Source organism: Perissodus microlepis, chromosome 14 (assembly GCF_051167445.1).
Source record: "Perissodus microlepis isolate ML-2025 ecotype Zambia chromosome 14, ASM5116744v1, whole genome shotgun sequence".
NCBI classification, from domain to species: domain Eukaryota; kingdom Metazoa; phylum Chordata; class Actinopteri; order Cichliformes; family Cichlidae; genus Perissodus; species Perissodus microlepis.
The window spans coordinates 1,678,094-1,705,027 of NC_140474.1; the positions used below are offsets into that span (position 1 = coordinate 1,678,094).

The following is a 26,934-nucleotide window of genomic DNA, read 5'->3' on the forward strand; positions in this document are numbered from 1 at the left end:
TCCTGCAGAGGCTCTGAAGCTCTTTAGTTTGTTCACAATCAGCTGTTGAAATCTGTCCATCAAAGCAGCAGCCTGACAATGTCCACTAGAGTCCGTCCCCATACACACCCATGTAAAAAATATTTAAAATGTTCAAACTTTACAGCAGAAATTACCCGAGTAAACACACACTTATTGTGTTTTTTTTAATAACTCAGCCATGTGGAGTCTTAAAGGTAGAAGATGGATGCTGAACAACACAAGGACCTCCAAAAAGTTGCTTCTGTTCATCTGGACGTAGCGTTTTGTGGGAGAAACGTTTTGTCACTCATCCAAGTGACTTCTTCAGTCTCAGCTGACTGCAGGTTTCCCCAATCTTATAAACAGTACATTTGCATAATGACTGAAACCAGCCCACTGAAGGAACAATGGGCTGGGAGGTCAGTTCCTTAATCTTAATTATGCAAATTCTCATTGATCAACAACCACTGACCAAAGCCCCCTGATCAAAGCCCACAACAACGTTTCTTACACTCATTTACTGCTTTGTATGATTCACAAATCAAAATAATCCTTACTTTATAGAATCATATACCAGTCCTCTCAGTTCATCCTCTGTCTCAAATGAGCAGTTTTAGCTCATCTTTAAGGTAATGCTCTTCTGATTGGATGCCCCTCATAAACTAAAAGCTTGGTGGGTGGAGCTTCAGTGCCCACCGACCATATTAGGGATGTGACCTCTATATGACATCAGCGATAAACTGACTGTTTACCGTCTGAGCTCTTTATTAGAAACTTTGGCCATGTGGAACATGAGCAGGAGATGTTTATAACAGGAAACAAGGAGATGCAGAACAGGCCCACGGTCACATGTCTGATGAACCTTCGCAGGTTTAAGTGTTTCCACTGCTGATGTGGTGGTGGTGTAGCTAAGAGCAGCTCCTGGATTGGTAAACTCCTGTGATGAGAGTTTTGTGTGTCTTTGTTTTGGTGTCTGACTACCTTCAGACCTCCCAATAACCTTCAGAGCAGATCCACACAGAGCCGCGGCTCAGCTTTCACTGTGAGAGCTGACTGAGTAAACAGTGAGATCCAGGAAAGCCGGAGGCGTGAGACCGAGGACGGCAGGGAATATCCAGGGGGAATCCTACCGGCTTGATTTGGCCCAGAGAAGCTTCACTCACAAGATCTGAGTCATCCGATCCATGAATCATCAGCTGGAGCTTTACGCCGTTACCGCAGAGTCAGCAGGACGGCGGACCGACGGGACAGAAAATCCTGCAGGGAGACAAATGAGCAACACTTTCTTTTCCGCTCCGAGAACTCTAATCTCCTTTAAGGGGACAGTTGGCGAAGCACAGACTCAGCTCTGCTTTTTTATGGAGGGAAGTGAGAGCAGCCACCGGTGCCTGAATAACAGCTGAAGGTTGCAGGATATTTACCAGGCTTGGGCTAAAGACGGGAGGACTCGGCACAGAGCTGGGAAACACAAAAGTTCAAGTACAAAAACGAGTCTAAGTTTCAAAAGCTGAAGAGCTCAGCAGACATGTCTCAAACAGCAGTCCAAAAACAAAACAGTGCTTAGCCAGTGAACAAACCCAGATAACCTTAAAATGAGCAAAATGAATAGAACAGAAGGCCTTTGTTAATGTACAGGTGAACGATGCAATGTGAAGCATCTCTCGGAGCAGTGCAGACATCATAAATCTATATGAATGGAAATAAGAGTTAAAATACACGCACATGTATCTCGCAGTAGTAGTACTGCAGTGTTTAGAGTTTGGATCAAAGTTTTTCTGTCGTCTGAAGGTTTCGGTACGAGAGCTCTCAGAGAGACTTTCCTGTGTTCGCAGAGCGAGGGTCGTTTTTATACAGCAAGCCTGTTTAACCAGATGAGTCGCCCCCTGCTGGCTGTTAAAAGAAGGCACCTTTGTGTTAGCTTCACTTTGGCGTCTTTTATACTGTCTCTGTTTGCAAAGAAGAAAACATTGTTCACATTATTGCAATAAAGAAGTTACAGGCGCCTCTGAATAACTGAGTCCAGTCTTGATTGAAAGGAAATTTCAAAATAAAAGTCACGCTGATGTTGAAGCAAGGGGCAACGCAGGCGTGTCAAAAGCTGCAGTTCCTCTAATGTCCACTTGAGGCTCCGGCAGTGAGTCTGTCCTCGTTAAAACTTTACAGCCGGAATAATCATGTTTAGGCCTGGTACAAAAACAGCCGCGGTCTCTATAATAGCTGTGTATTAAGTTTGATAACTAGGGGGCGTGGCTATGTCCACCTTTAATGATCAAGTGAGCAGTGAGTTATTTTTATACAGCTGGACTTCTTTTTGAAGCACAGAAGCCATGAAAATAAAGTAAAAAAGTAAAGTAAAGTGCACAGTAGCAGCTGCGGCGATGTTAACCTGCACTCGTGAGAAAAAGCTTAAAATAAACACGAGGCCGGTGGGGAAGTTTGTCTGAGGCCAGACGAGCTGAGAATCTGCTCCGCTGACAGAGGTTTGCTGCTGTTTGACGGACGACGGAGAGGTCTCAGGTTTGATTCCTGCTAACGACCGTGCACGTCTCCTCAGACGGCCCTTTGTTACCTGATGCGGCCAACAGACGGAAACAAACATAGTGACGTCTCAGCAGACAGAGGAGCGCTTGTTTTGTGCGTCTGTGGCAATGACAGCTGCAGGGACGAGCTGATGGAAAAGAACAAATTAATTTAACACACAGCCGGTGGGCGGGTGTGGTGGGGTGGGGTTGGTGTTCCCAGTTTCCAGTATCTCTGACCTGCTGGAGCTCCCTCACACTCCCGTTGAAAGTGTTCCAGTCATGACTTTGCGGTTGTGACCTGGACTCGACCCGTCCCACACAGCAGACCTGCGAAAGCCATCAGCTGCTCTCAGTCTCACCGACAGCAACACGGCTGCGACTAAAGGGACGAAACCACCAAGCGGATGGTTACAGCTCCCCACAGAGCCCACACACAAACTCTCTCTTATTTACACAGTGTTCACGCTTCCTTACGGCCTTAATGAGAACTCACTAATAATTCTGACTATGATTAATGTGCCTGAAAGAAAACATCGGCTCATATATCAGAATATCGGCTCTGATCCTTCGGACTCACCGAGCTGTTGGTGTTTAACTTTAAAGCTTTAATTTAATTTGTGTCCAGCTTATTATTTTAGGTTTTGATCTTCGTGTTCAGCTCCAACTCGCCGGACCACCACGCTCCCAAGGCATGCTGGGAAAGCAGCAGAGGTCTGTTTTCTTTATGCTGATTGGCTGGCTGCTTGCCTTTGTTTTTATACAGACTAATGAGCCAATCACACGGCTCACTGACACACGCGGGGTGACGAGCGTGATGAGAAGCAGCTGGTGAAGAAGCAGTACCTCAAGTGTGTGCCTGTCCTCCAGGTGGCGCCAGAGGAGGCGCTCGGGGTCGTTCATCGTGTCCTTCAGGACTGAAGAAGATGCTGTGAATTACTTTTATTGTCATCTGTCGTTTATCTTTGCTTTCTACATCATTGTGGAGCCCTTAGTGCACAGTGAGGATTAAATGATGTGAGATGGTTCATTTTGTGGTCTTTTTTTGTGATTTCTCAACTGTTAATTATATTTTTTTGTCTCTTTGTGATGTTTTTGGTTCTTCTATGTCTCTGTGGGATTTGATTGGCTAATGCTGCATCAGTTTGTTTTCATTTTCTGCCCTTTTTGGACCATTTTCTACATGTTTGCAGATATTTTAAACCACTTTGTGGCGATTTTGATGCTGTTTTTGGTTGTTTTGTGTGTTTGTTTGTGTTTGTGGGTATTTTGTGTCAGTTTGTGCACACTGAAGCTGACATTCTGACTCTGTGCGTGTTTCCAACCCGGCAGAGGCTGAGGTGAAACAAAAACTGTGGTCAGTCAGAAGGAGGAAACACTTTAGTGTAAAAGGCTCCACCAGTGTTAACCCGTCATCCCACAGCTGTAGTTCCTCCTGTGGCCACAAGGTGGAGGTATATTAAAGCAGCTTTTGTGTCTCTCGGTTGTTTCATAGCATCTTCTGTCTTTTTTCTCTAATTTTATATTATTTGAAGTCATTTTGGCGCTTTTGCTCCTGCTTTTGTCACTTCTGGTCATCCTTTAAAGTTTTGTGATTTCACATCATTTTACGGTCTTTGTGTGTGTGTAATTACATCTGTTTTTTGGACAGTTTTTGGTTTTATGTCTCGGTGCCGTTTTGGACGTAATTTCACGGGACTTTGTGTCCATTTCACTTTTGTCTTGGGGGAATTTCATCGCTCTTTGAGGTCATTTTGTTATTTTGTGTCCACATGTTGCATCTTTTTGGCCAACTGTTTGTCATCTCACATCATGTTCTGACCTGAAGTGACATTTATGACATTTACAATAAAGGACCTTTATTGTAATGTATTTATTGTTGTGCAATTTTACATCAGTTTGTGGCTTTTGATTTCTTTTTGTTTGTTCTGATCGTGATTTTGTTGTTTTTCATCACATTTTAATAACTGCATTGAAAGTTTTGACATGCTTTTGTAATTTTACATCCTTTGTGCACATTGTTATGTTTGGTTTGTGTTGTTTTTGTCAAGGTTTTTTGTTTTATTGTTGTGTTAATTAAAAAAACTAAAGATCCCTGAAGAAGAAACATAGATGTAAACTCTTTCTGGTTTCTGTTGAATGAAACTTTGATGCTCAGTGTGAGCTGAATTCCTGCAGTGTGTCTCAGGTGCAGACCCTCGCTGTCTCCAGGTGACTGTGCTGTACTTCTGTCTCTCGGTGTCTTTGCCGTCTGCTCTGATTATGAAGCTGCTAAAATCTTTATTTTTTTTATCTGAAGTTCACTGAGTTTGTGTTTTTTACATAAAATGATTCTCACTTTGAAGCACAAAAGCTTTGATTTGATTAACTTGGGTTCACTGACCCTTTAAGTGATGCAACTTTTTGAGTCTCTCTTTGAACCCTAATTGGCTGCTGCAGAGTGAAGGAGGTAAACAACAAGTAAACTGTGTGTGTGTGTGTGTGTGTGTGTGTGTGTGTGTTTTATTGGCAGGTACCTGAGGACCTGATTGATGCCAGCGGCCCCCCGCGACAGCAAAACTGGCAGCAGCGCTCTGATTGGTGGGCTCTTCCCTGGTCTGAGCGTGCTCATTGGGGACGCTCTGGCCTGGGTCCATCGCTACAGTGTGAACACACACACACACACACACACACACACACACACACACACACACACACACACACACACACACACACACATTCCTGTGTGGTGTACACACTCTGTCTGCCCTTCTGAGGACCGACACTGAAGGCTGCTGAACTCCTAACAAATATTTACACAAATCTCTGATTTTTAAACCAGTTTTAAAAATGTTTAAAAGAAAAACTTCTTGCTAAATGTTCTTCTAAATATATGTTTTGAGTAATGCTTTCAAAACCTTCCTTCCTTTGTTTCCTTGTTTCTTTTTGTCTTTTTCTTTCCTCCCTTCCTTCCATCCTTTCTCTGCTCCCTCGTCCCTTGAGTCCTGTCTTCTTTTTGTAAATGACTCTCTGTGAGGTGGGGAAGCTGTTTTATGGTGACTCTGTCGTGACTGCAGGTTTCAGACGTTTGCTCTACATTTCAGACCAGGAAGTTTCATCCATCTTTTATATACAGTCTGTGATGATGACATCATCCTCCTTGTGGTGTTCGTACATGTCGTTCAGTCGCTGCTCCATTTTTAAAGTCTGCACGTTTGTGTTCTTTGAACGCTGCAGCCACGCGTCCTCTCACACCAGCTGTTACATATCACCAAACTCCACCCACCTCCAGTGTTAGACACACAGTGGAGTAACACATTAAACGTTGTTGTGCATTCTCTGAATAGCTCGATTTTCTTTCTTTCGCTGCTACTACTACTACGGTTGCCATGAGGACCGGCGTTGTTGGCTCGCCGGTTGCCCCTTCAGGCTTGGCTGCTGTTCAGACACTCAGTGTTTGGTTTAGAGACACAACAGCCACCGGCAGCCCCGCTCTCGGCCCTTTCTGCTCATGTTTGGGTGCTTTTGTGGTGGCGGTGGCTACACTCGTCTTTCAGAGGAGTGTTTGTGTTTAAAAGAAGGTTTTCAGGTTTACAAACCTCCTGTCACATTTTTGAGCCCAGCAGTTTGTCCTTAGGTGACACCAGAGATCGGAGGCTTCGCACTCTGACGGATGGACGAAGGAGATCAAATAAGTTTGAAGAAACACAAAGACTTCTGGTTCTCAGTCCAAAACTACTCGGGCATCAAATTATTTAAAGGATTTTCTTTATTTTTAATGTGAAGAACAAAAACAAAGACTTCAAAACTGACCGAAACATCTAGATCCTCATAGCAGGATGAGGACGGCATCACTGCTTCCCCGTTAACCTCGAGCTGGTCTCAGCTCACCTGTTCAGGGTTAGGAGAGTGAAAACACCTCACTGTGTCAGTGTCTTACTGCTGTGCTGTCATGTTTGTAAATTTTAAATCTGAACTAAGATTCCAACAGGAAACTTGTGGTGGAAGATGAATCCTGGTGAATCCCGACTTCATAAACTGGCGTTTGCAAACTTTTAGGCCTTCGTGAACTCGATGTGTGCTGCAGACGTTAACAGCCTGAGACACTCAGAGCTGTTTTGGGGACATTAGCCGCTGTGTTAAATCGAGCCGTATTAGCACGGAGCTCTAATATGGAAGTAATGAAAAGCTGCGTGCTCAGATTTTAGATTTAGAGGCGTTAGTTTGCTGGATTCCTGTTGGGATTAAACCAGATTAGTTTGGGGAGTGGAGCGAACAACAGACCGACAGCAGTCCGTGAGTCCGACCTGCTGCTGTTTGACTGAAATATCAAAAACCTTCAGCTTTTATGGGCTGATGACGGTTTTACTGAGGAAAACTGCACCGAATGCTTCACGACGTTCTCTTTTAGTTTGTATCATTTTGTGTCTCAGTATTATATTTATGTATAAAGGAACAGTTTGCAAAAACAGTTTCCACCTCTGTTGGTGCGTTTGGGGAACACACTCATGCTTCTGAGGAAATACGTGGATTGAAGATACGGCTCCACGAGGAGGCATATTTGGTCAGTGTTGAGGGTGGTCCAGCTGTTTATTACTATCTCCACTGCTTTGGTAACTGGAACATCATAGGGACCGTTAGCATAGATCGTGACACTTTATGATTTATGAAACTGAACACTGTTGGGTAATGTTATCAATGTTAGCACTGATTAGTAGGTTTACAATGGAAGACACACGTAGACAAATGATCAGTTTCAAACATGTCAGTTGTTAACATTACATCAGCTGTAGTTGCTTCTTATATAAATGTTTAATCACCCTGCTGTATATCATCATGAGAGGATTGGCCGTGTGGATGCTGCATGTGGCTAGAAGCAAAAAAAACCATGCACAAAACGGCACAGTTTAAATGTTAAAGGTTGCGTTTGCAGCTTTGGTCACTGTTTTAACTGTAATTTAAAGTAAAGCTGAGATATTTGACTTGAAAAGATAGAAAACGGATCCAAACCAGTTCCCAGGTGCACATTGCAAGTCTAAACTAAAAAGCTTCCATTGGCCACGATGAGGAAACGTACTGTAGATGTGCAAAAGTCTGCACTGACCAACATCCAGCCATGAAATGGGTGTAAATTCTTGGGTTCTCCAATAGTGTAGAAAAGAGCACCTTCTTCCTGTATTTAGTTTGTTGCTCTCCGACACATCCAGCCAATCAGTGGACGGAACATTCTCACGTGGTTTGCAGTTTGGCTTTTTGATTGGCTTGGAGTTCACCTGGATTTTCCTCTGTGCGAACAGAACCCAAACTACGAGTCAAAGCTACGTTTAGAATAGAATAGAATAGAATCGCCGTTTATTGTGATTGTCATGTACATCGAAATGATGGGTGCTCCACACCAACTGTGCAGCAATAAATGACAAACAGGAGAAATATGTATAATTAAGAGGAACATATAAAAACTCATCAACTGATTTGGGTGGGGTGATTCGTAGACCGATTAGCAGATTAGTCGACCAAACCCTGTAAGAGAAGCAGACGACTTGATTTTCTTTGAGTGTGAGGCATGATTTCCAAACCTGCTGCTATGGGTTGCATAGCTCAGTAGCCTAACTCTAACTCTTAGAAGGAATTTTTCAGTATGATAGAAACAGTTTCAAAAGTTTGAAATACAAACTGGACAATATATTATTAATAATAAAAATAATTTCACTGGAAATATTTAATTCAGTAAGTTTCTAAATAACAATGGCATCATTCAACCTCTCGCCCTTGTTCTTTGTAAATGTCATCATCTATTAACCTCTTCATTTCAAAGATTTACTAAATATAATATAACAACTTGAAAATTTTAATTAATTTTTTCAAAGTGAGGAAGTTAAACTGTTGAAACTAAAATCTGAAATTTCTCAGAACAGTTTGAGCTTTTTTTGCTTTTCTGTCTCCACTAAACGGAGAAACATTTGAATGGTTCTGTGATCGTCTCCAGTGTTTAGAGAACAAACAGCATCATGTTACAGCGATTCAGTTACACCACCTGAAACTGACTGACAACATACAGGTTTGCCTCACTTACAGGAGGATCAAATCTCCCCTCCTTTCAGTAACAGGAAGAACGCTTTGTACAAACGTTTAACATGCTTCAGTAGTGGCACACTTTCATTCACACACTCAAACACTTGCTGACCTCTTCTAATCAGCTCGCTCATACAGACGGCCAATCAGAGGGACTGCTGGTGCTGATGTCACCAGGTGTGTTGGTATATTGTTCTGAATGAGGGCTCGGCACGCTGCCTGGGTGACACCTGACTCCTCTGTGCTGTTAGTGGTGTTTGGAACATAAGCTGTCATTTTGACCTGTTTTTATTGCAGGTTGTTGAAATAAATGTGAAAAAACATCATCAAAGATAATCGCAGATGGTCAAGACAAACATTACTGCAGGGTGATGTGCTGTCATGGCTCTTTATTCTTCTGAAACATAAATATGCTCTTATAGAAGATGGTATCATCACTGAAAATCTGCTTTGTGAGGGAACCCTCACTTTCTATCTTCAGATGATTGATTTGATTGAAGGAAATTCTTTATTTTTCAACAAACCTTTAAGGAAGAGAATATGAACAGAGGCTGGATGTACAGACGGTAAAGAAAGATGTTTTACCTCAAGTTGGTGTACAGGAATAACATGAAGCAGAGTCATTCTGCATGTTGGGTCTGCTTAAACAGAAAGCAGACCCACAATGCAGAATCGGAGGTTGGAGTTAATAAACAAAAACTAACCTTGATGACCTCTTTTTTTTACCTTGGTGCACACACACACACACACACACACACACACACACACACACACACACACACACACACACACACACACACACAGGTAATTGGAAAAATGGAAACATCAGGGAACACAGCTGGAACTAAAAAATGTAAAGATATTAAATAAGATCAGATCTGGTGAAAACCTTCATATATACAAAGATCATCAGCATAAACAGATTTTGAATGTATTGTAGTGAAACATGGAACCACCATGACCTCCACCAGCATCCTCCTGCTTCAATCAATCCTTTAAAGCACAGGTGTTGAACTCCAGGCCTCGAGGGCCGGTGTCCTGCAGGTTTTAGATGTGTCTTTGAACCAACACAGCTGATTGAAATGGCTAAATGACCTCCTCAACATGTCCTGAAGTTCTCCAGAGGCCTGGTAATGAACTAATCATTTGATTCAGGTGTGCTGACCCAGGGTGAGATCTAAAACCTGCAGGACACCGGCCCTCGAGGCCTGGAGTCCGACACCCCTGCTTTAAAGGATGCAAACTTAATTTAGTTTAAAAACCCCGTTTCAAAAACGCTGTGCACAAAAACTGCAACTTTACTTACAATAGAACATGAAAACATATCAAAAGCCTTTCAGACATTCAAACGTTTTTGATGCCCTTAAATTCAAAATGAGAGCACATTTTCCAAAAAACTGTAAAATGTCTTGATTTAAACATGTGATATATTTTCTGTCGTATTGTGAGTAAAATATTGGTTTATAAAGTTTACAGCGTGCATTCTTTTTCTGTATTTTAGACAGCCTTCCAAATTTGTTGAATTTGGGGTTGTTAAATTTGACTTGCACATCTCAAAAGCACTTTATGGATTAAGATAAACATCTGAAAGGTATGATATGATGCTTTCTGCTGTTCTGCAGAGACTACAGGCTGAATGTGTCCCTTAAACAAGTTGTGCTGTGTAGTAGCTCCTGGTGAAGCTCCAACCGCTCCAGACCTGTGAGCGTCACTGAGGTTATTGATTGGTTGACTCCATTACTAACATAATAAGCGAACTTGTGTTAGAGAGGCATCGAAGCACGTGAAGCAGAGACGTCTCAGCCGTTTAGATTTGAGCTGTTTCAGGTGATGTTACCGTCTATTCGCACACAAAGTGTTTTTCATGTGTTAAAGACATTTGATTGCCAACCTGTCAGCAGCCGGGGTTGTCAGACTGATAAACTGATGTAATATGAGAACATGTTGCTTTCATGCCGGAGGTGAAGCAGCTGGTTGGTCCGCCTCAGAGATCAGAACCATGGGCGATCGAGGTTAGACGCCTGGAGGTGTTTCTCTCTCTCACAGGGCTTTAATTGGCCCTGAGCTGCCAGCAGGGCGCCATTGTGCACGTAAAAGAAGCTTAGCAGCACGAGGCCGGCAGCCAACGACACACACACACACACACAGAGCTGGGAATGATGGCCGGGTGTGATGTGTGTGTGTGTGTGTGATATCATGCATGCATGAATGTGTGTGTGTAACGAGGATATTACATGTCCTGTGTGTCCATGTTTGTGTTTTGAGGGGGGTAGTTAATGTGTGTGTGTGTCTTCAGCTTATCTCCACAGGAGACACTCAGGTTTAACCAGGCAGGTTAACACACACACACACACACACACACACACACACACACACACACACACACACACACACACACACACACACACACACACACAGAGTGATTTCTTTCCTCTCATGCAGCCATAAACGTGACCTCGAGCAGCGTGTTGGCCGTATTTCGTCCTGCGTTGGACGACACTCTCGTCTTTTTGCATCGCTCTTGTTCTTTCGAGCGGACTCGAGTCTCAGACACGCTTCAATGGTCATTCACGGCCTCTGCAGCTCGCTATCAGTGCTGTTCACGTGCAGCACATCTTTAAGTTTACAGCTCGTGGTCAGTTTGGACCTTATAAAAACTGCACTTGGGATTCTCCCTAACCCTCGTTCCAGAACAGCTGCAGTTCTTCTTGGACGTCCTGTTTGGATGTTAATGAGCACAAATTAGCAGGTAATCAACTTAGCATCAGGTGATCAGGTAGCACTCCACGGTCACTTCTAGCTCCAAAAAACCCCTCCGCTAACACAAAGCTGAAGCTTCCAAACATTCAGAGGTGTTTACTGTGTCTAGTGTACGGCTGGAGCAGCTCAGTGTGACTGTTGCATGGAGGTTTTCAGGCTTTCGTGCCTCCTGCAGCTCGTGCTCAGACATTCTCATTCCTGTGTGGTGTACAGCACAGACGCCGTGGTTTACGGGGACCGTATGAGGGTCTGTGGTTGATGAGTGAAGGTTGTTATTGGTGTGGGAGTGTTGAAATGTGGTTTACGGTTCCCCGATTGTGGTCATGTTGATGGTTACCGTCTCGGGTGGGTTCACCGGCTTCTCCTGGATCCAGTTAAAACTTTTCTGAGTGAAGCAGCAGATTGTTTAATCACAGCGAGGTCAGATTTGGGTGCACCTGAGGTGGAGGTGGCGTCCAGCGGAGAACAGGCTGCTGGCAGTCAGGCAGCCGCCGCTGTTGTCCAACAAATCCTGCTGCCCGGCCCACTGTTATTAGGATCCCAGCAGGGAGGAGGAGTAAGGAGGAGGGCAGGCGGGATTTAACATCTGTCCCACTGAACCTGTGTGAGACCACCAGGTAGCCCACCTGTAGCCCTCCATACTGCCCTGCGGAGGGGTAATTATCGGCTAACTGCTGCCGCCACCGGAGGCAGGTTGAAGGTGTTAAAAGCAGCAGACATTAAAACACGTGAGCTTTTCTTCACAGCCACACGTACACAAACACACACATCCTTCGTTCCTATGACTCTGAATACAGCCGACGTGAATCTGTCTAAAATCACATAAATGTAAAATATTCAGTGTTTGCAGACGTCATCGTGACTCATGAATTATTTTAGATATTTCTCTTTGTGTCTCTTCTTTTTTCCTCTTTGTAATTTTTTGAGTTTTTATGTTTTTGTTTTACATTTGTAGTTTTTTAGTTTTTTGTGCACCTTTGTTGTTGTTGGATTGTGTATTTTTTTAAATTCACACGCTCCGGTGCTCCAGGACTGAAGCCTGCCGGATCAGGTGCTGATGAAGAGGTTAACATACTTATTGTTAAAACACAAACAGCACTTGTTGCCTGGACCCTCACTGCTCTCATTAAAGACTCAAATAAATTCACACTGAACTGAGGACGGATGTTTTTATTGAGGAAGTGATGATGAAGCCGCACAGGAACCCATGTCAGAGTTTCAGTGCCTGGCTCAAAGACACTTCAGCAGGCGCCAAACTAAACCAGCTGGCTTCGGTGGGTCAGTAATCCTCCGACCTGCTGCCTGTCAGACGCGTGCTGGTGAGCTACGGCAGCCCGGAGGCTCCGTGTAATTGGCAGAGGGCGTCCTGATCCAGCGGCTGTGAATGAGAGCTCAGCACGAAGGCCGGCTGCAACGGAGACACTTCAAAGAGGAGCTGAGAGGGCGACCTGCTGACCGACACTCCCAAACACACACACACACACACACACACACACACACACACACACACACACACACACACACACACACACAGCGCTGCTGACTTTAACGAACCTCTGACTTTTCCTCTGGTGCTACCACAAGGTGGATGTTTCCATAGAAACCGTTGAACCACAGTTGTGATGAGCTCTCATCAGTGTGGAGGTCATCAAAGAAAGATGCGATGCCACGATGTGTCATGATTATTAAAAATACAACGTTGATATTAATAAAGAGCAACTAAAGGAGCAGACACGAAAACTACAAACTAACCATCAACTCTGAGCTCGAGCAGACAATAAAAGATCATCTGAGCCTCAGAAGGTCTTAAAATGACGTAACCCAAACCTCCGATGAACTGCAACACACGACATATTACACCCTGTAATTATTCATTCAGCATGAGCTGAACCAAAACACAGAGTCCATCCTTACTCCATGGAGCTCAGAGGGGACACCCACAACCTTTGAATTTCTTCCTCAAAAGTGGCCTAGAAGTCCAACGCACTGCCCGCTGTGCCACAGAGCCACACATGTTTGACAACAGCAGGCTTGTACAGTGGTAGAGGGGTGAGGATTTCAGCTCCTCACAGTCACTGAGTGGACCACAAACTCCTCCGTATACCAGTGTGAGGCCATCTGTCCCCAAGCACAGCAGATCTGCACCAGAACGACTGAAAAAGAAAAGAATCAAAGTGCTGCAGAGCTCAGAGAGCTGTGCATGGACGAATGCTGCAAACCTCGATGAACCGAAGCAACTCTGTGAAGAGGAGTGGACCAGACTTCCTCCAGTGATGTCAGAGACCGATACAGTCGGACACATCTCTGTTAATAAATGCTGAAATGATGGGCTGTCTTTGTTTGTATTTGAGTCGTTTCAGTTCTTGAGCTGATAGTTCCCCGGTGAGGGAAGAACGTCCCAGCAGGATCTGAAGCTGTGATGGTGCATTTGGAACAAGTTTGTCACAATGTCCAATTCCTGGATCCAGATCCATTTTTTTCCAGACCCCACCTGTGATGCAAATCAATATATAAATTTGGAGTTAATCTGAGACTGTGCTGTCTGTACTGGAAGGCTGCTCGTTTCACTTCAGCTTTTATTGGTTTAGTTTTGATCAGTTTCAGTGTTATTTTAAGTCTTTATTATATTTAAATGGTATTTTTTTAGATGTCAGTAAATAAAATGACCAGAGCCTCAGCAGGTAAGCAACGAGTTTTAGTTCTGCTTCTACTTTTTATTCTTAATTCAGTGAATAAAATGTTTGTCACGCCTAGTTTTAGTTTTAGGTTTTTCATTCATTCTGGGAAACTTTGAAATCTTAAATGTGTAGAGCTGCTTTAACTGCCTCCTCCATGAGTGTGCTGAACCTGCCCTCTCCTGCAGGCTCGGCATATGGCCACTGTGTTCACACTGCTGCTATTTGATGAGCAGCAGGTCTGCTGGTGGAGCTCATTAACCCCCAGCCTCCACCCCATCTACAAGCGCTTAACCAGCCACAAAAGCTGATGGGGAAAGTCATTTTTAATGGTTTAGCGGTCTCACAGCAGGGGTGGGGGAACAGATTTGTCCCTCAGCTGGTGGTGAAGAGCTGCCTGACGCTCATCAGAAGCCTGATCTTGACTTTCAAGACCAGAGTAAACGATCTGAGCCTGAGAGCCATTGCTGCAGCCGACCTCTGACCTCTGACCCAGCAGAGAGCTCAAAGGTCGCTGCATAATCCGCTGTATTGTACTCAAATAAAAATAAATTCTGTATCTCCCCGCACCTCCTCTTTTTTTCCTCCTCCCTTTCTTCTTCGTCCCTCTTCTTCCGTTAATGTGTCACCTCGCTGGAATGCCGGTCTGTGAATTAGACTCCTAATTGTTGCTGCAGTTTAACAGACCTGCTGTCAGACTGCAGATTAACTCTCTGCGTGTGTGTGTGTGTGTGTGTGTGTGTGTGTGTGTGTGTGTGTGTGTCAGTGATAAATCTCAGCACTAGCAGCTGCAGACAGGTTACACTTGCTCCATCTCTGCATTCAAACCTGTGAACATACATCCTGGTCATGCCTAAATCCACTGAGCTGCTGCCGTGTGATTGGCTAATGAAAGGTTTGTCTTAAGGAGACCAGGTGAACAGGTGTACCTAATACCTAAAACCTGATCCATCCATTTTCATTCCAGCTCCATCAACCACTCACATCTGAAAACATCTCTTCCCTCCCATCGCTCGCATCCACGGCAGGAGCAGAAGTCTATTTTACAGTCTTAGTTATCCAGGACTGCTCAAGGACTGGGCCTTATGAGTGTCAAACATGAGGCCCAGGGCCAGAACCGGCCCAGCAGAGACTCCAATGCGACCATCTGGACAACATTTTTAAAATATGAAAGAGTGCAAACATTTTGGACTTCCAACTTTTAATTTTCATGATTTTGACAGTTTGTCCTGCTGAGAACAACCCCCGTACTCCCATTCACACCCCACCAAAGTAATGAGTAATAAACAATTAACGGACTGAAAGATTCTCACCTTTTCTCTCTGGTCCCACTGCAGACACTTTTACTACAGAAAAATACATTTTCTGTAATTTTACACATTTACAGCGCAAATCTGGCTGAGATTGTTTTCCTTTACTGCAGCTGTGTTTCTTTAACATGTAGAAAATCTGACCCAGAGCCTTATGTTTGACACCCCTACAGTATCACATAATGGTGTTTGCAGTCTGCCCACTGATCCTGTCACGTGTGGCTCTTTTCTGAATATTCCACAAAGTGCACTGAGCCCGCTTTCGCCTGAATGAATGAACTCAGAACTGGAGTTTTTCCGCGCCGTGCCTGCAGGGGGGACCCTCAGCTCCGTCCCGACAGCTGACTGCACAGACGGATCTGCACACGCACACCTGTCTGTGTGAGAGCTGCAGTCGGCTGCAGTCTGGCCGGACCCTCAACCGGGCATCGCGACATTTCAGCCCGTCACCGCTTCTTTCGGGACCCGAGCGAGAGTCCGCTGAGCTTTACGCGCAACACGCACTCCGAAAACCTGGGAAGACTTCTGCGCCCCGCGGCTCTCCTGCGCTCTGAGTCTCTGCAGGTAGAAAACACGATGAACACGCAGCTGCTTTAAAGTGTGGACTTTTTTCAGGCAGGTGCAGTGAGAGGCGCAGACCGCAGCGGAGTTTTAAAATAGATTTTAAAAGGTTTTATTAAACAGGTTTATTTAAAAGGTTTGGGGGGAGCTTTGGACACAGCTTCATATCTGTGTGGTTAAAATGATTGTGCTTACTGAGAAAGGTGCAGTTATTTTAATCCAGTGTTCAGTTTTTTAACTATCCATTCTTATGCCGGTACTTTACACATGTAATGATTATAACAGTTACAGTCAGGGGCGTTTCCAGGGCTTTTAAAAACGAGGGAGCCCACAGGAAGTGGGGATATTTAATCAGAAATGTAAAAAAATACTTATGAGTTGATTTTCATGCACTCATTCAGATGGATTACAAAGACTTTAAATACAGTAGTGTTGTGTTAAATAAGAGTTTTACAAAGTAGTGAGAGTATTTTGACTAAAGTAACCCCCCCACCCCCCATGGTTAGAGTCCATTTTCCCCTGAATTGTCTGAATTAAGAGATTCAAAGGGACACGGGGGAGTCTCCGGGCGTTTTTAAATGGGGTGGCACAAAAACCAAAACAACACAGTGGTGGGATTTGGACTGTTAAGCAACTGTTCTGCATGTAGAACATTAAATCTAACCAAATCTATAAGAAGCAGATCTCTGATGTTTTTTGAAGAGTTTCTTGTCAATGTGTAAAATATCTGAGCTCTATGATGCATGGCACACACTCAGTTAATATTTTACAAGGTTTTTGTTATATCTATGTTTTTTTTTAAATTATTATTATTAATCAGATCTGAATATGTTCAGAATGACAGTCATTCTGAACATATTCAGTAAAAGGACTAGATGCATTATCAGGGATTGTAACATCTCGTCCTTTTACTGAATATGTTCAGATTTAACATCATGGCAGTCAGTTTACATGCAGTTAAAAAAGTAACAGATCATTAATGTATAAATGAAGTTAACCTTATATACATTAATTTTTACGGAGCCCCGCAGGGGACATGGGAGAAAAAAACATTACTGTAATATTTCAGAACTAAACTTTTTTAATTGGTTTCTATCCACAAATAGCACACATGCTTGACAGGATGACAGGATTTGCATTTTTTTTTTTGGGGGGGGGATTATGGATGAAGGGGTAATAATTAAAGTGGACACTCTGGTCTGCAGAAGCGCTTTCAAGGGAAATAAACCATGAAGAAGGTTGTGACCGCTGCAAGAATATTAAAAACATGCGCAGCATTGGGTGAAATATCTTCTAGTCCCTGCTGAACTGCCCCCAAAATTTAACGCTAAATATCAGATGATTTAGTTCCAGGTTCAACTCCAGAATTCCAATTTATAAAGCTCCAATACTTGGATTTTATTTTAAAATGTTGTATTAAATTCATTTTAAGTGCAGAATGAGCTAAAAAACAAAACAAAAAAACAACAACTAATTGTAGTGTGTGCACTTTTCCCATTGTGTATTGCTGCAGGCAGTAGTTTTACTGCTCCTGTTTTGTGATCTGTGACCTGTAGGGGTGCACTCTCATAGAAATGTTTACAGGAGTGGCCTCCTAACATCCCCTGGAGCATTTCTGTAGTAGATCCTTTTCTACAGTAGTTTTATGACAGTTTTGGCAGCAATGTTGGTCCAAATACACCAAAACAACAATGAAAAATGGAATAAAAATGGCTGTTTGTTTTGGTATTTGTTGGCTCTATTTTTCATGGTGAGGAGAAAAGATTTCTTCTGTTCTGTAAGAGTAGCCACACTTCTTTAGGTACATTTTTTATTCTCGAAAACAGCCTTGATAGAGGTCCACCAGAGTTGGCTTGGTCTTGTTCATGCAGCTGAAAAACAGACCAGGGTTTCTGTAGTCCCTCTTGTTGCCTGTAGGGGGCAGACAGCATCACTGAATAAATGTTGTACAGATATCTCAGTGTTCAGGTGTCCATATACTTTTGCGTTCTGAAGTGTTGATCGTCACCATATCAACACTAGTCTGAACCTCAAACAACTCTTTGAAACCGCGAGCCAAAGTGTGGAGCAGCTAACGTGTCCCCACAAGGATTAAACAGCCCCCACAAAGATAGATACACAAGTATAAAAACACACTCCCTCCCTCCCTTCATTTGTTTCTCTGTAGGGATTCCCCGTCCTTCTCCATTTCTTCACCATCACCATCTCATGCTCCAGGCCCTGGCTCTCGGCCCAGACACTGTTGACTGTTCCATGGAAACCCTGGCCTCTGTTTGGGTCCATGACCCCGTTGACCTCAGCGACCTCGGAGAGCAGCGTGACGAGTCATCGCCCGAATGGGGTGAGTCCAACTAACAGCATCAGATAGTAACAGTTAGTGAGAGGCCGAGGATGCAGAAGGCAGCTGTACTCTGCTGACTGCGATGTATTCTTCATGGAAGGAATTATTCTACATTTCTATAAATGCCACATTCAGCAGAGTGAGAATCAGTGAGCTGGAGGATCATTCATCAAACACAAGAAGCTCCCGGCAGGTTCAACATGAGCGATCTGTCTCAGCTCTCTTTGCTGCAGATGGAAACATCCAGAACAGTTTATATTAAGATTCATCTTTTAATTTTCTCAGGCTCTTCTTTCTCCAAGAGTCCAATTTGTCAAGAATGCCCTGCCCTGGTTTCTCCACACTGCAGCTCCTCTAACGACCACTAGATGCTGCTGATGTGAAATCAGAGCCTCAAGACCAAAAACCAAGGACTTTATAACCATCCACGCATTGTCGTGAAGACTTTTAATAACAATTAAAGGAAGTTTCGATGTGGTAGAAGTGAAACCAGTATTGATGAAATGGAAGAAACCTGCATTCTTACTAATGGCCAGCAGGGGGCAGCTCCTCTGGTTTAAATAGAAGTGTCATTATATAGAAGTCTATGAGGATAAAAGCCTTCTGCTCATTTATGGTCGTGGCAGTTGGTTTCAAGTCCTTTTAAATCCAACGTGTTTTAAATTGGGGTCACATTAGAGTCAGCTCAAAGCGAGCCATGGTTTACCATGCGAATGAAAGGTTAGCCCCGCCCCTCACCTGTCACATCTGGTTTCAAAAAGCTAAGATAGCGGCGGCTAACACATGAATTATACTTCTGTGTCAGAATTACGGCGTAATTAACCGGAACCTTCTATGTAACCTGATGTGCAGCTCCAGAGAAATGTAACTAGACGTCGGGTCGGTGCATACCACAAAGACTTGAATGACGTGCAAGGTTGTGGTGTAGGAGAAAAATACGTTTCTGGTTACGTCAGTTAGGACCTAGATTTCCTGCAGAAGTCTAAATCAAGCTATCAGTCCTCAGTTTGAGGGTTTAAAATTGGACCTCAGCAACTAATGGGTGGTCTCACAGGTAGAAGCCTCTGGGCCTGAAACATTAAGACAAATCTATTTATTTATTTATTTATTTGGTTATGTGGACACAAGTTTCAAAAGAACCAAATCTCTAATGCCCAGCTGGAGGTTGTTCCAATCTTGAGCATACACTCCTGTGTTAAAATGTAATAAAAAGCCTACTCTGACTTTGAGAGCATGGTTTTGAATCCAGAACTTCAGCCGGGCAAATAAATCCTCCACTGCCACCAGTTTAAAGTCTGCTGTGTGTCTTCCTCTCAGAGTCTCATTGTGTCTTTGACTCCACGCCTCCGGCTGCTCTGATGTGGACGGAAGATCTCTCTCCTCACCTCCAGAGAAACAAACAGGTGCCAACACGTTCTCACATTTAATTTATTATTGTTTTAGTGCACACGAACTACAGTTAGCTCAGCAGCTGAGGTTAAACATGGAGTGCAAAAGACACAACCTGACCCTCAAAGTATAGCAGTTTCTTTTTGTCCTTTTTGAGTAAGCTACTGTAACACTTCTTCTTATTTCAGCTGGTACACTGTGAACGCAAACATCTAGCACGTCTAACTGACAGCAATATTTGTTAGAGAGCATGCACGGGGTCAGAAATGACTCCATCAGAGGGACAGCTCAGAGTCAGAGAGGCTGAGATGGTTTGGACATGTGCAGAGGAGGGACAGAGGATGATGAAGATGGAGCTGCCAGGCAGGAGGAAAAGAGGAAGACCTCAGAGGAGGTTCATGGATGTAGTGAACAAGGACAATGCAGAGGGTTGGTGTGACGGAGGCAGATGATCCGCTGTGTATTCAGTAAACCGTAACACATTTCAAAAGAACTGGTCGATGTGTGCGACTGAACCTCTGCAGTTCATATACCCGTATCCTTATAATCTGCATTGCTGTGATGTGATTGTATCCTTCCAGCTCCAGGACACTCTGCTGCAGAGGGAGGAGGAGCTGGCCAGGCTGCAGGAGGAGAACAACAAGCTCAGAGCATTCCTCAATTCCTCCTTTGTGAGAAACCTGGAACAAAAGGCAAAGGTCCGTGCAGCATCAGACGCACTGACAGCACATCTCACATATTCAAAAAAAGAGATCTGGAATAAACCAGCAGTCTAAACAAAGACACTCAGATCTTCATCTACTGAGCTGACAGTCATAGAGACATATTTCATGTGTCCTGGGTGTGCCCGGGGGATTCTCCTTGTTAGTCATAGCCCCCCAAAAAGAGAAAAAATAACTTGCCTAGGAGAAACTAGTTAGACGCCCAAACCACTTTAGCTGCCTCCTTTCGATGTGGACGCTCTAGTCTTCCAAATGGCCGACCTCCTCACCTTATATCTAAGGCTGAACTGCTTGTAACGCCCATCTTGTGGTCGTAGGTGAAGGTAGGAACTATTCAGTAAACTACCAGGTATGCCCTCAGCCTCGCTCTCACGTTAACACAAAAACTGGTATGGGTCCACATCACTGCTGACTTCATACCAACCCCATCAGCCTTCAGATCCATCGTCACCCTGTAGCTCTAACATGAATATGTTTTTGTACAGAAGTAGAAAAATTATGTACAACAAATTTTGCCAACTGAAACATTCAGACACTGTTAATGAAACCATGGATCACTAATCCTGGAGACATCTCAAGTCTTTCAAAGTTCACTTTTATATCAGTCCAAAATGTCTTTTGCTCTATCAAAGCATTAAATGTTTGCCACCGATAAAGAAGATAATAACACGCTGCTGTTATTCGGTCCTTGTTTCTTATAGAAACTAACTGCTGATGGGAGGAGGAAGCTGAAGAGAAGCCTGGCCTGCTTTGACAGTTTCTGTGGGGATCAGCGAGCGCCCCCCCAACAAATCAGCAAAAGAGTCTGCAGGAACCTCACTGCCCAGTTCTGCTCTGAGTCTTTAGAGACATCTGCTTGCTCAGAACCAAACCTGGACCTCTGGGTCCTTCGAACTCTGGGACTGAAGGATCGGGACACCATCGATACATCCGAGGAGTCCTCCTCTGAGTGGAGCCTCAGGAGTTTGGTTTACGATACTGCCGTCAATCCATCCTCATTCCCAGAATGCAATCCCAACTCTTCATTCGGCCCTCCGGTCATCACATCCACAGACACTTCAGTCCACAGTTACTGTCAAAGAGCAACACATGAAACCAGCTGTAGGTACAGTGCTGCTGAATGCCAAGAAGCAAACTGTGAAAATCCTCCTGAGTCAGCTTCAAACTGCCCAGACGACTTCACTGCCACTCGAGTGAGCACACATTACGAGTTTCCTGAAGCCACGACCAGGACCTACAGCTCCCCGTCTGCTGAGACCTGTTCTCTCACTGCCTTCAGTCAAGTCCAGACTCTGGAGGGAAATCCTGCTGACCATCACTCTTACTGGTCTTCACTACAAGAAACCCAGACACCATCACAAGACACGATCCAGTTCAACCCACCAGCGGAAAGAGTCTTCCCCACCCCCGTGTTGCCTTCAGGTGCAGACCAACCCAGGAGTTCTGCTAGTGGCTTCATTCCAACGAGCCCATGTCATCCTCCGGCAGCACCACATACGCCTCGCAACCGGACAGATTTGGCATTCAGCATGTCCCTCAGTCCGTCCAGCAGCGTCAAGACCCACAGCTTCCCCCAGGGACAGGCCTTTGTCAGAAAGGACGTGGAGGGCCGGTGGAACTTTACCTGGGTTCCCAGACAAGAACCGTAGGAAACCAGATGGTCCTTACTCTGAAAGACAATCAAAAGCCTCACGTTGTCTTACTGCATAAACATCTCAGGCTGATCCTTTAGAACAGCAAGTTCAAGTGGACTCACTATGGCTTTTAGACAATGTTCTGGACTGAGTATCAAAAAATGCCTTGAAGGACCCTAAGATTAATCTTGAAGACAGTTCAGAGACCTTTGTCCTACGACAGCTTGAAGGAAACACCTCTTTACGTCGCCTTTATGATGCCTATATTAATGACGATTACTTGATTGCATTCTGTTTACTCAATAATCCAAAAGCTAAGAGTACAGTAGCAACTGGAAAAGAAAAACACGAGCCTGAGCAACCAAACCATTTTATTAAGTATAGATCTAATAAAAAAACGTAATCTTAACTTAATGAAACATTCAAATTAACAAAACTGCCTAAAATAACACCTGTATGCGTTTAGTCTGTATTCGAAACTGCCACATAAAAATAATAGTACTGAAACTTTTGCTGCTTTGAGTCTGTATTTTCTACATACATATATGTGTATCACATGAATGTCAGTGAGGGACCAGAGCCATTATGACCAGATGACGAGTTCATTTCTGAAATCTTGTTGGCTCCTGCGAGTTAGCTGAGGACCTACTGACTATGGTTCAACGAGAGACTATTAAATGGACCAAGGCATTGGAAATGTGCTGAAGCCAACATTAAGCCCTGGGGCTGGAAATTAAGCCAAATCCAAAGTGCCAAAAACTGCAGTTCCTCTAGTGTCCACCAGAGGCTCCAAAACTGAGGCAGTCACCCCCCTTTCATTAGCAGTTTCTGGGGCCAAACTCTGCTTCAGGTCCCAAAGTCCAACGAACACTGCAGCATCACTGAGTTAAAGGGTTTAAAAACTGAGCTTTAAAATGAACAGTGGTAATAAAAACTGAGAGAGGCCGACAGTGATCACTGACTGTTCAGATTCAATAGAACAACATACAAAGCATTAAAACATGTTATAAACACAACAACGTTAATAAACACAGAGTAGTTTGGACCCAGAAGCAGAATTCATACGTCATCACTTAAAGACTGTCATGTTAAAATGTCCAACATTACAGCAGAAATAAACATGTTCACAGTTGTGCACAAACTTGTCACCTGGTCATATTTCATAACTGGTAAAGGTTACTGTTGTAAAGGAGTGTATTTCACCCCAAACCACCATCCTTTTCAAACTCTACCCCACTAGACTTTGGAGCCTTAAAAGAACCAGCGGGTGGAAATAAAAGTAAAAGCAAGTAAAAGTAAAACTACTCTGAATCAAAAAACAAAACCAAGTTCAAACACTAATTATGACGATTGCCATCACCCCTCCAACCTTCTCGCAGTGTTTAACATAAGAGTCATTGGGGTCTGATTCACTTTCTGAGCCTTTAAATGATCACTAAAACAAATAACTGCTGTTTTAAACTTGGGGTTTAAAAAAACAACAGAAAAAGTTCCTTTTTATGGTTCACAGTGTTAACCATATTTCACATGTTTTCCATACTGGTGTGTTTTTAGGAACATTCTACCAATAAATCCAGCAAAAGTTTTTCAATGATCGCTGAAATTACATTTGATTCAAATGTGCCCAAAGCTGTTGTTGTTTATGTTATCATGTAGCTGCTTTGTTTTCAAATGCAAAGTTTTACTTTAAAATCTCATTTTTCTACTATATCCATAAAAACGTGTCTGATAACATCGTCTGCCTACATGTGAGTCCAATTAACATGAAATTGTTTTCATATTATTTGGAAAAACGTTTTCTTAACCCATGGTTTAAACTATTAGATATGTTTACATGTGAAAGCATTATCCAAGGTAAAAATAAAATGTGCTTCATTTCTAAGTGCTGGACTCTAAATGTCAAACATGTCAAACAGCAAACACAGTTATTTATTAGAAGGTGTGTGGGCCAAACTAAAGCTTTTTATGAGCTTTAGAGTTGGTTATTTTTCCCTTTAGGATGTCAGGACACAGATTTGGCCCATAGCGTAGTCTGACCCCAACATCAGCTGACAGTAGCTCAGTCGCCACAAAGGTTCATTTCCTTGCAGGTGTTTGGTTCCAAACCAAAGACGTGGACACGTTAGAGGTTAAAATCTCAGAGATTATCTGTCCAAGAGTTTGTTCACTGGGACACTCCACAAGCTGTTTTCACCCAGACAACCACCGAGAGACGCCTGCCTTTCAATTCAATTCAGTTTTATTTATACACCAACTCACAACAACAGTCACCTCAAGGCGTTTTATACTATAACCCTACAATAATACACACAGAGAAAAACCCAACAATCATATGACCCCCTATGAGCAGCACTTTGGCGACAGTGGGAAGGAAAAACTCCCTTTTAACAGGAAGAAACCTCCAGCAGAACCAGGCTCAGGGAGGGGCGGGGCCATCTGCTGTGATTGGTTGGGGTGAGAGAAGGAAGAGAGACAGAGGTTAATAACAAGAGAAGTCTACTAACACATAGTGAGTGAAGAAGAAACACCCAGTGCATCATGGGAATAAGCAGCCTACACCTGTTGCAGCATAACTAAGGGAGGATTCAGGGTCACCTGGTCCAGCCCTAACTATATGCTTTAGCAAAAGGAAAGTTTGAAGCCTAATCTTAAAAGTAGAGATAGTGTCTGTCTCCTGAATCCAAACTTTCCTGCCCTGTGTTGAGGACAGCAGAGCCTCATCATGTGCAGACCTGAGAAGACAGCAGAGGGTGTCCACATACTTTTGGTCACGCGGGCGTCTCCTGCACTCCTGGAAACACTAAAAACATTGGAGTGATGCTGTATTCAGATGTAGCAGGTGCGATGAGTTTTCAGGAAGCTTTCTGATTCGAGGCACGCTAAGAATTAAAGTTTTGTGAGTTTGCTCTTCGTCTGTTACCAGTTAAACCAGTCTGACCGTCCTCCTCCTCGCCCTCACCTCCCTCTCTTCTCAGGAACAAAAGGAGGCCTGCGACTCCCCAGAGACGCCCCCCTCACATCCTCCTCCACCCCGATCCGCCCACGCAGGTAAAGATGATGGGTTTTACTTTCTCCCTGGGGGTTCTCAACATGGGGTCCTGGCCCTGCCACGGGTCCCCTGAGAGCGAAGCAGGACCGAGGGAAAGATGGGAGCGAGCCGTGTCCGTGGCGGGCCGACCGAGGAGGGTATCTCTAATGAGAAGGTTAAGACCGGCTGCAGATGTCCGACAGATTGGAGGCTCTTTTAGGGCTGGAGGGACCCGGAATCTGGCAGGAATGTGAAAGGAGGGTCGCTCTGGATCACAGGCTCTGAGTGTCGGCCAGGGAGAGGGGTCATTAAAGAGGGCGGCCGGCTGAAACTCGATCCACGCCGGCTTACCCGGGAAACAACCCGACAGCTTGGCTCGCCTCAGAATGCTGCAGCTAATGAGTCGACACATTTCACACAGGTAAGCTTTCTCAGCTCGCCACTTGTTTCAGTTTCTGGACGGAGGACCTGAGCTCAGGTTTCTGGGGGTTTTCATCTTCTACATCCACTAAACCTCCACCTGCCCTCCGCAGCAACACTCAGCGTCACTGAGCCACTGAGCTGCAGCAGCTACAACTACACACTGACACCTGAACAAGTGCTTTACATCAGTTAAGCTGGGATGAAATAAAGGCACGAAGAACCTTTTCAAAGTCTCTGAAGCATCAGTCAGGTCACACAGCCTTACGTGTTCAGTCTTTTTCTAATATTACTGTAATGAACTTTAACCTTTAACATGCTAACTGAGGCCTGCACGGTCTGAACTCAGGGTGGGACGTCCACTGCTGGGAAGACTGCAGCTTTGTGCACACACGGAGAGGAACTCGGGGTTCAGTATCTGGCCTGAGGAGGGTTTGGAACAGCCAGGGATCGAACCTCCTGATTAGCAGACGACCTGCAGCCAGTGTTTCACAGTGTTTCAGCATTTTGCCTCAGTTTATGTTAAACAGGTAATGACACAGTGTAGTGTCTCATGTGTTTTAGTGCATTTTTATTCACCTGATTTAAAGACCTGCTAACTACAGTTATGTTCAGATACATAAAACCAGAGCAGAGCCAGAGCTGTACATCCAGGCTAAAAGTGAAGGACAGTCCCAGTTTCCTGCTGATGCACAGCGCTGCATGCACACAAGAACAACACGATTCAGAGTATGAGTGCCATAAGAATAACAGAGAGACTTTTAATTAGAAATTCATTGAATCTGTCTGCAGGTGACGTTAACCTCCTGTTTAAGTACAACATTTAATGAAGAAAGAGTGGCGAGATAAAGAACGCCTTCACACACTGCTCTGGACTGTGTGTGTGTGTGTGTGTGTGTGTGTGTGTGTGTGTGTGTGTGTGTGTGTTTAAACGTTATCGATTCTTCTCTAACAGTAATTAGCTGATTGATGAGGGAGCTTCACAGTCAGGACTGCACACACACACACACACACACACACACGGTGACAGACTGACCGAGCACCCGCCGTGTTGTCGCGCTAATTGCTTTTAGGTAATGCGTCATGTATAAGTGTATGGATGGTGCTGACCTCTGACCTCTGGATGGAGTGATCAGTGAGAGAGAAAACCTGATGAGACGTGATGAGAGTCCTGCCGCTGCGTCGGGTTAATGTGCGTTTAGAGAACAATGAGGAAGTGAAGGGCGAGTGGACACGCCGAGGATCAAACAGCCAGCCAGGAGAAAATAGATAAAAAAATAGAAATGAAAATAAAGACTTCACAGTCGTCTCTGTTGGTGCACAGTGAGCGTTTTCATTGGTTTATCATGGGTTTATAATCTGTAGCTGATGGATTTAATAAGAGATAATCCTGTTTGGCATGGATGCCTAACTTTATTGTAACACCTGAGCAGAGACACTGTGACTCTCTCACTCTTATTTATATTAATAATAATTAATAAATAAAAACCAAAGTAAGAGGAAAATCGATATGAGACAATCCGA

At 44.0% G+C, this 26,934-nt stretch overlaps 1 protein-coding gene across 1 annotated transcript; it reads left to right on the forward strand.

Moving 5' to 3' along the window:
- Positions 1-15,631: 15,631 nt before the first annotated feature.
- On the forward strand, positions 15,632-23,844 carry gmnc (geminin coiled-coil domain containing). Its single transcript, XM_084951869.1, has 5 exons — positions 15,632-15,879; positions 18,044-18,217; positions 19,535-19,620; positions 20,188-20,304; positions 21,030-23,844. Exons 2-5 carry the CDS (start codon positions 18,085-18,087, stop codon positions 21,975-21,977), a joined length of 1,284 nt encoding a protein of 427 aa, XP_084807995.1. The 5' UTR covers positions 15,632-15,879; positions 18,044-18,084; the 3' UTR covers positions 21,978-23,844.
- Positions 23,845-26,934: the final 3,090 nt, after the last annotated feature.

Bases quoted from the DNA above. Each gene is read 5' to 3' on its own strand.
- gmnc (XM_084951869.1), top strand. From the start codon at position 18,085: ATGCTCCAGGCCCTGGCTCTCGGCCCAGACACTGTTGACTGTTCCATG. The intron at 18,218-19,534 runs GTGAGTCCAACT...TCTTCCTCTCAG, and splicing joins CGAGTCATCGCCCGAATGGG to AGTCTCATTGTGTCTTTGAC. The intron at 20,305-21,029 runs GTCCGTGCAGCA...TGTTTCTTATAG, and splicing joins ACCTGGAACAAAAGGCAAAG to AAACTAACTGCTGATGGGAG.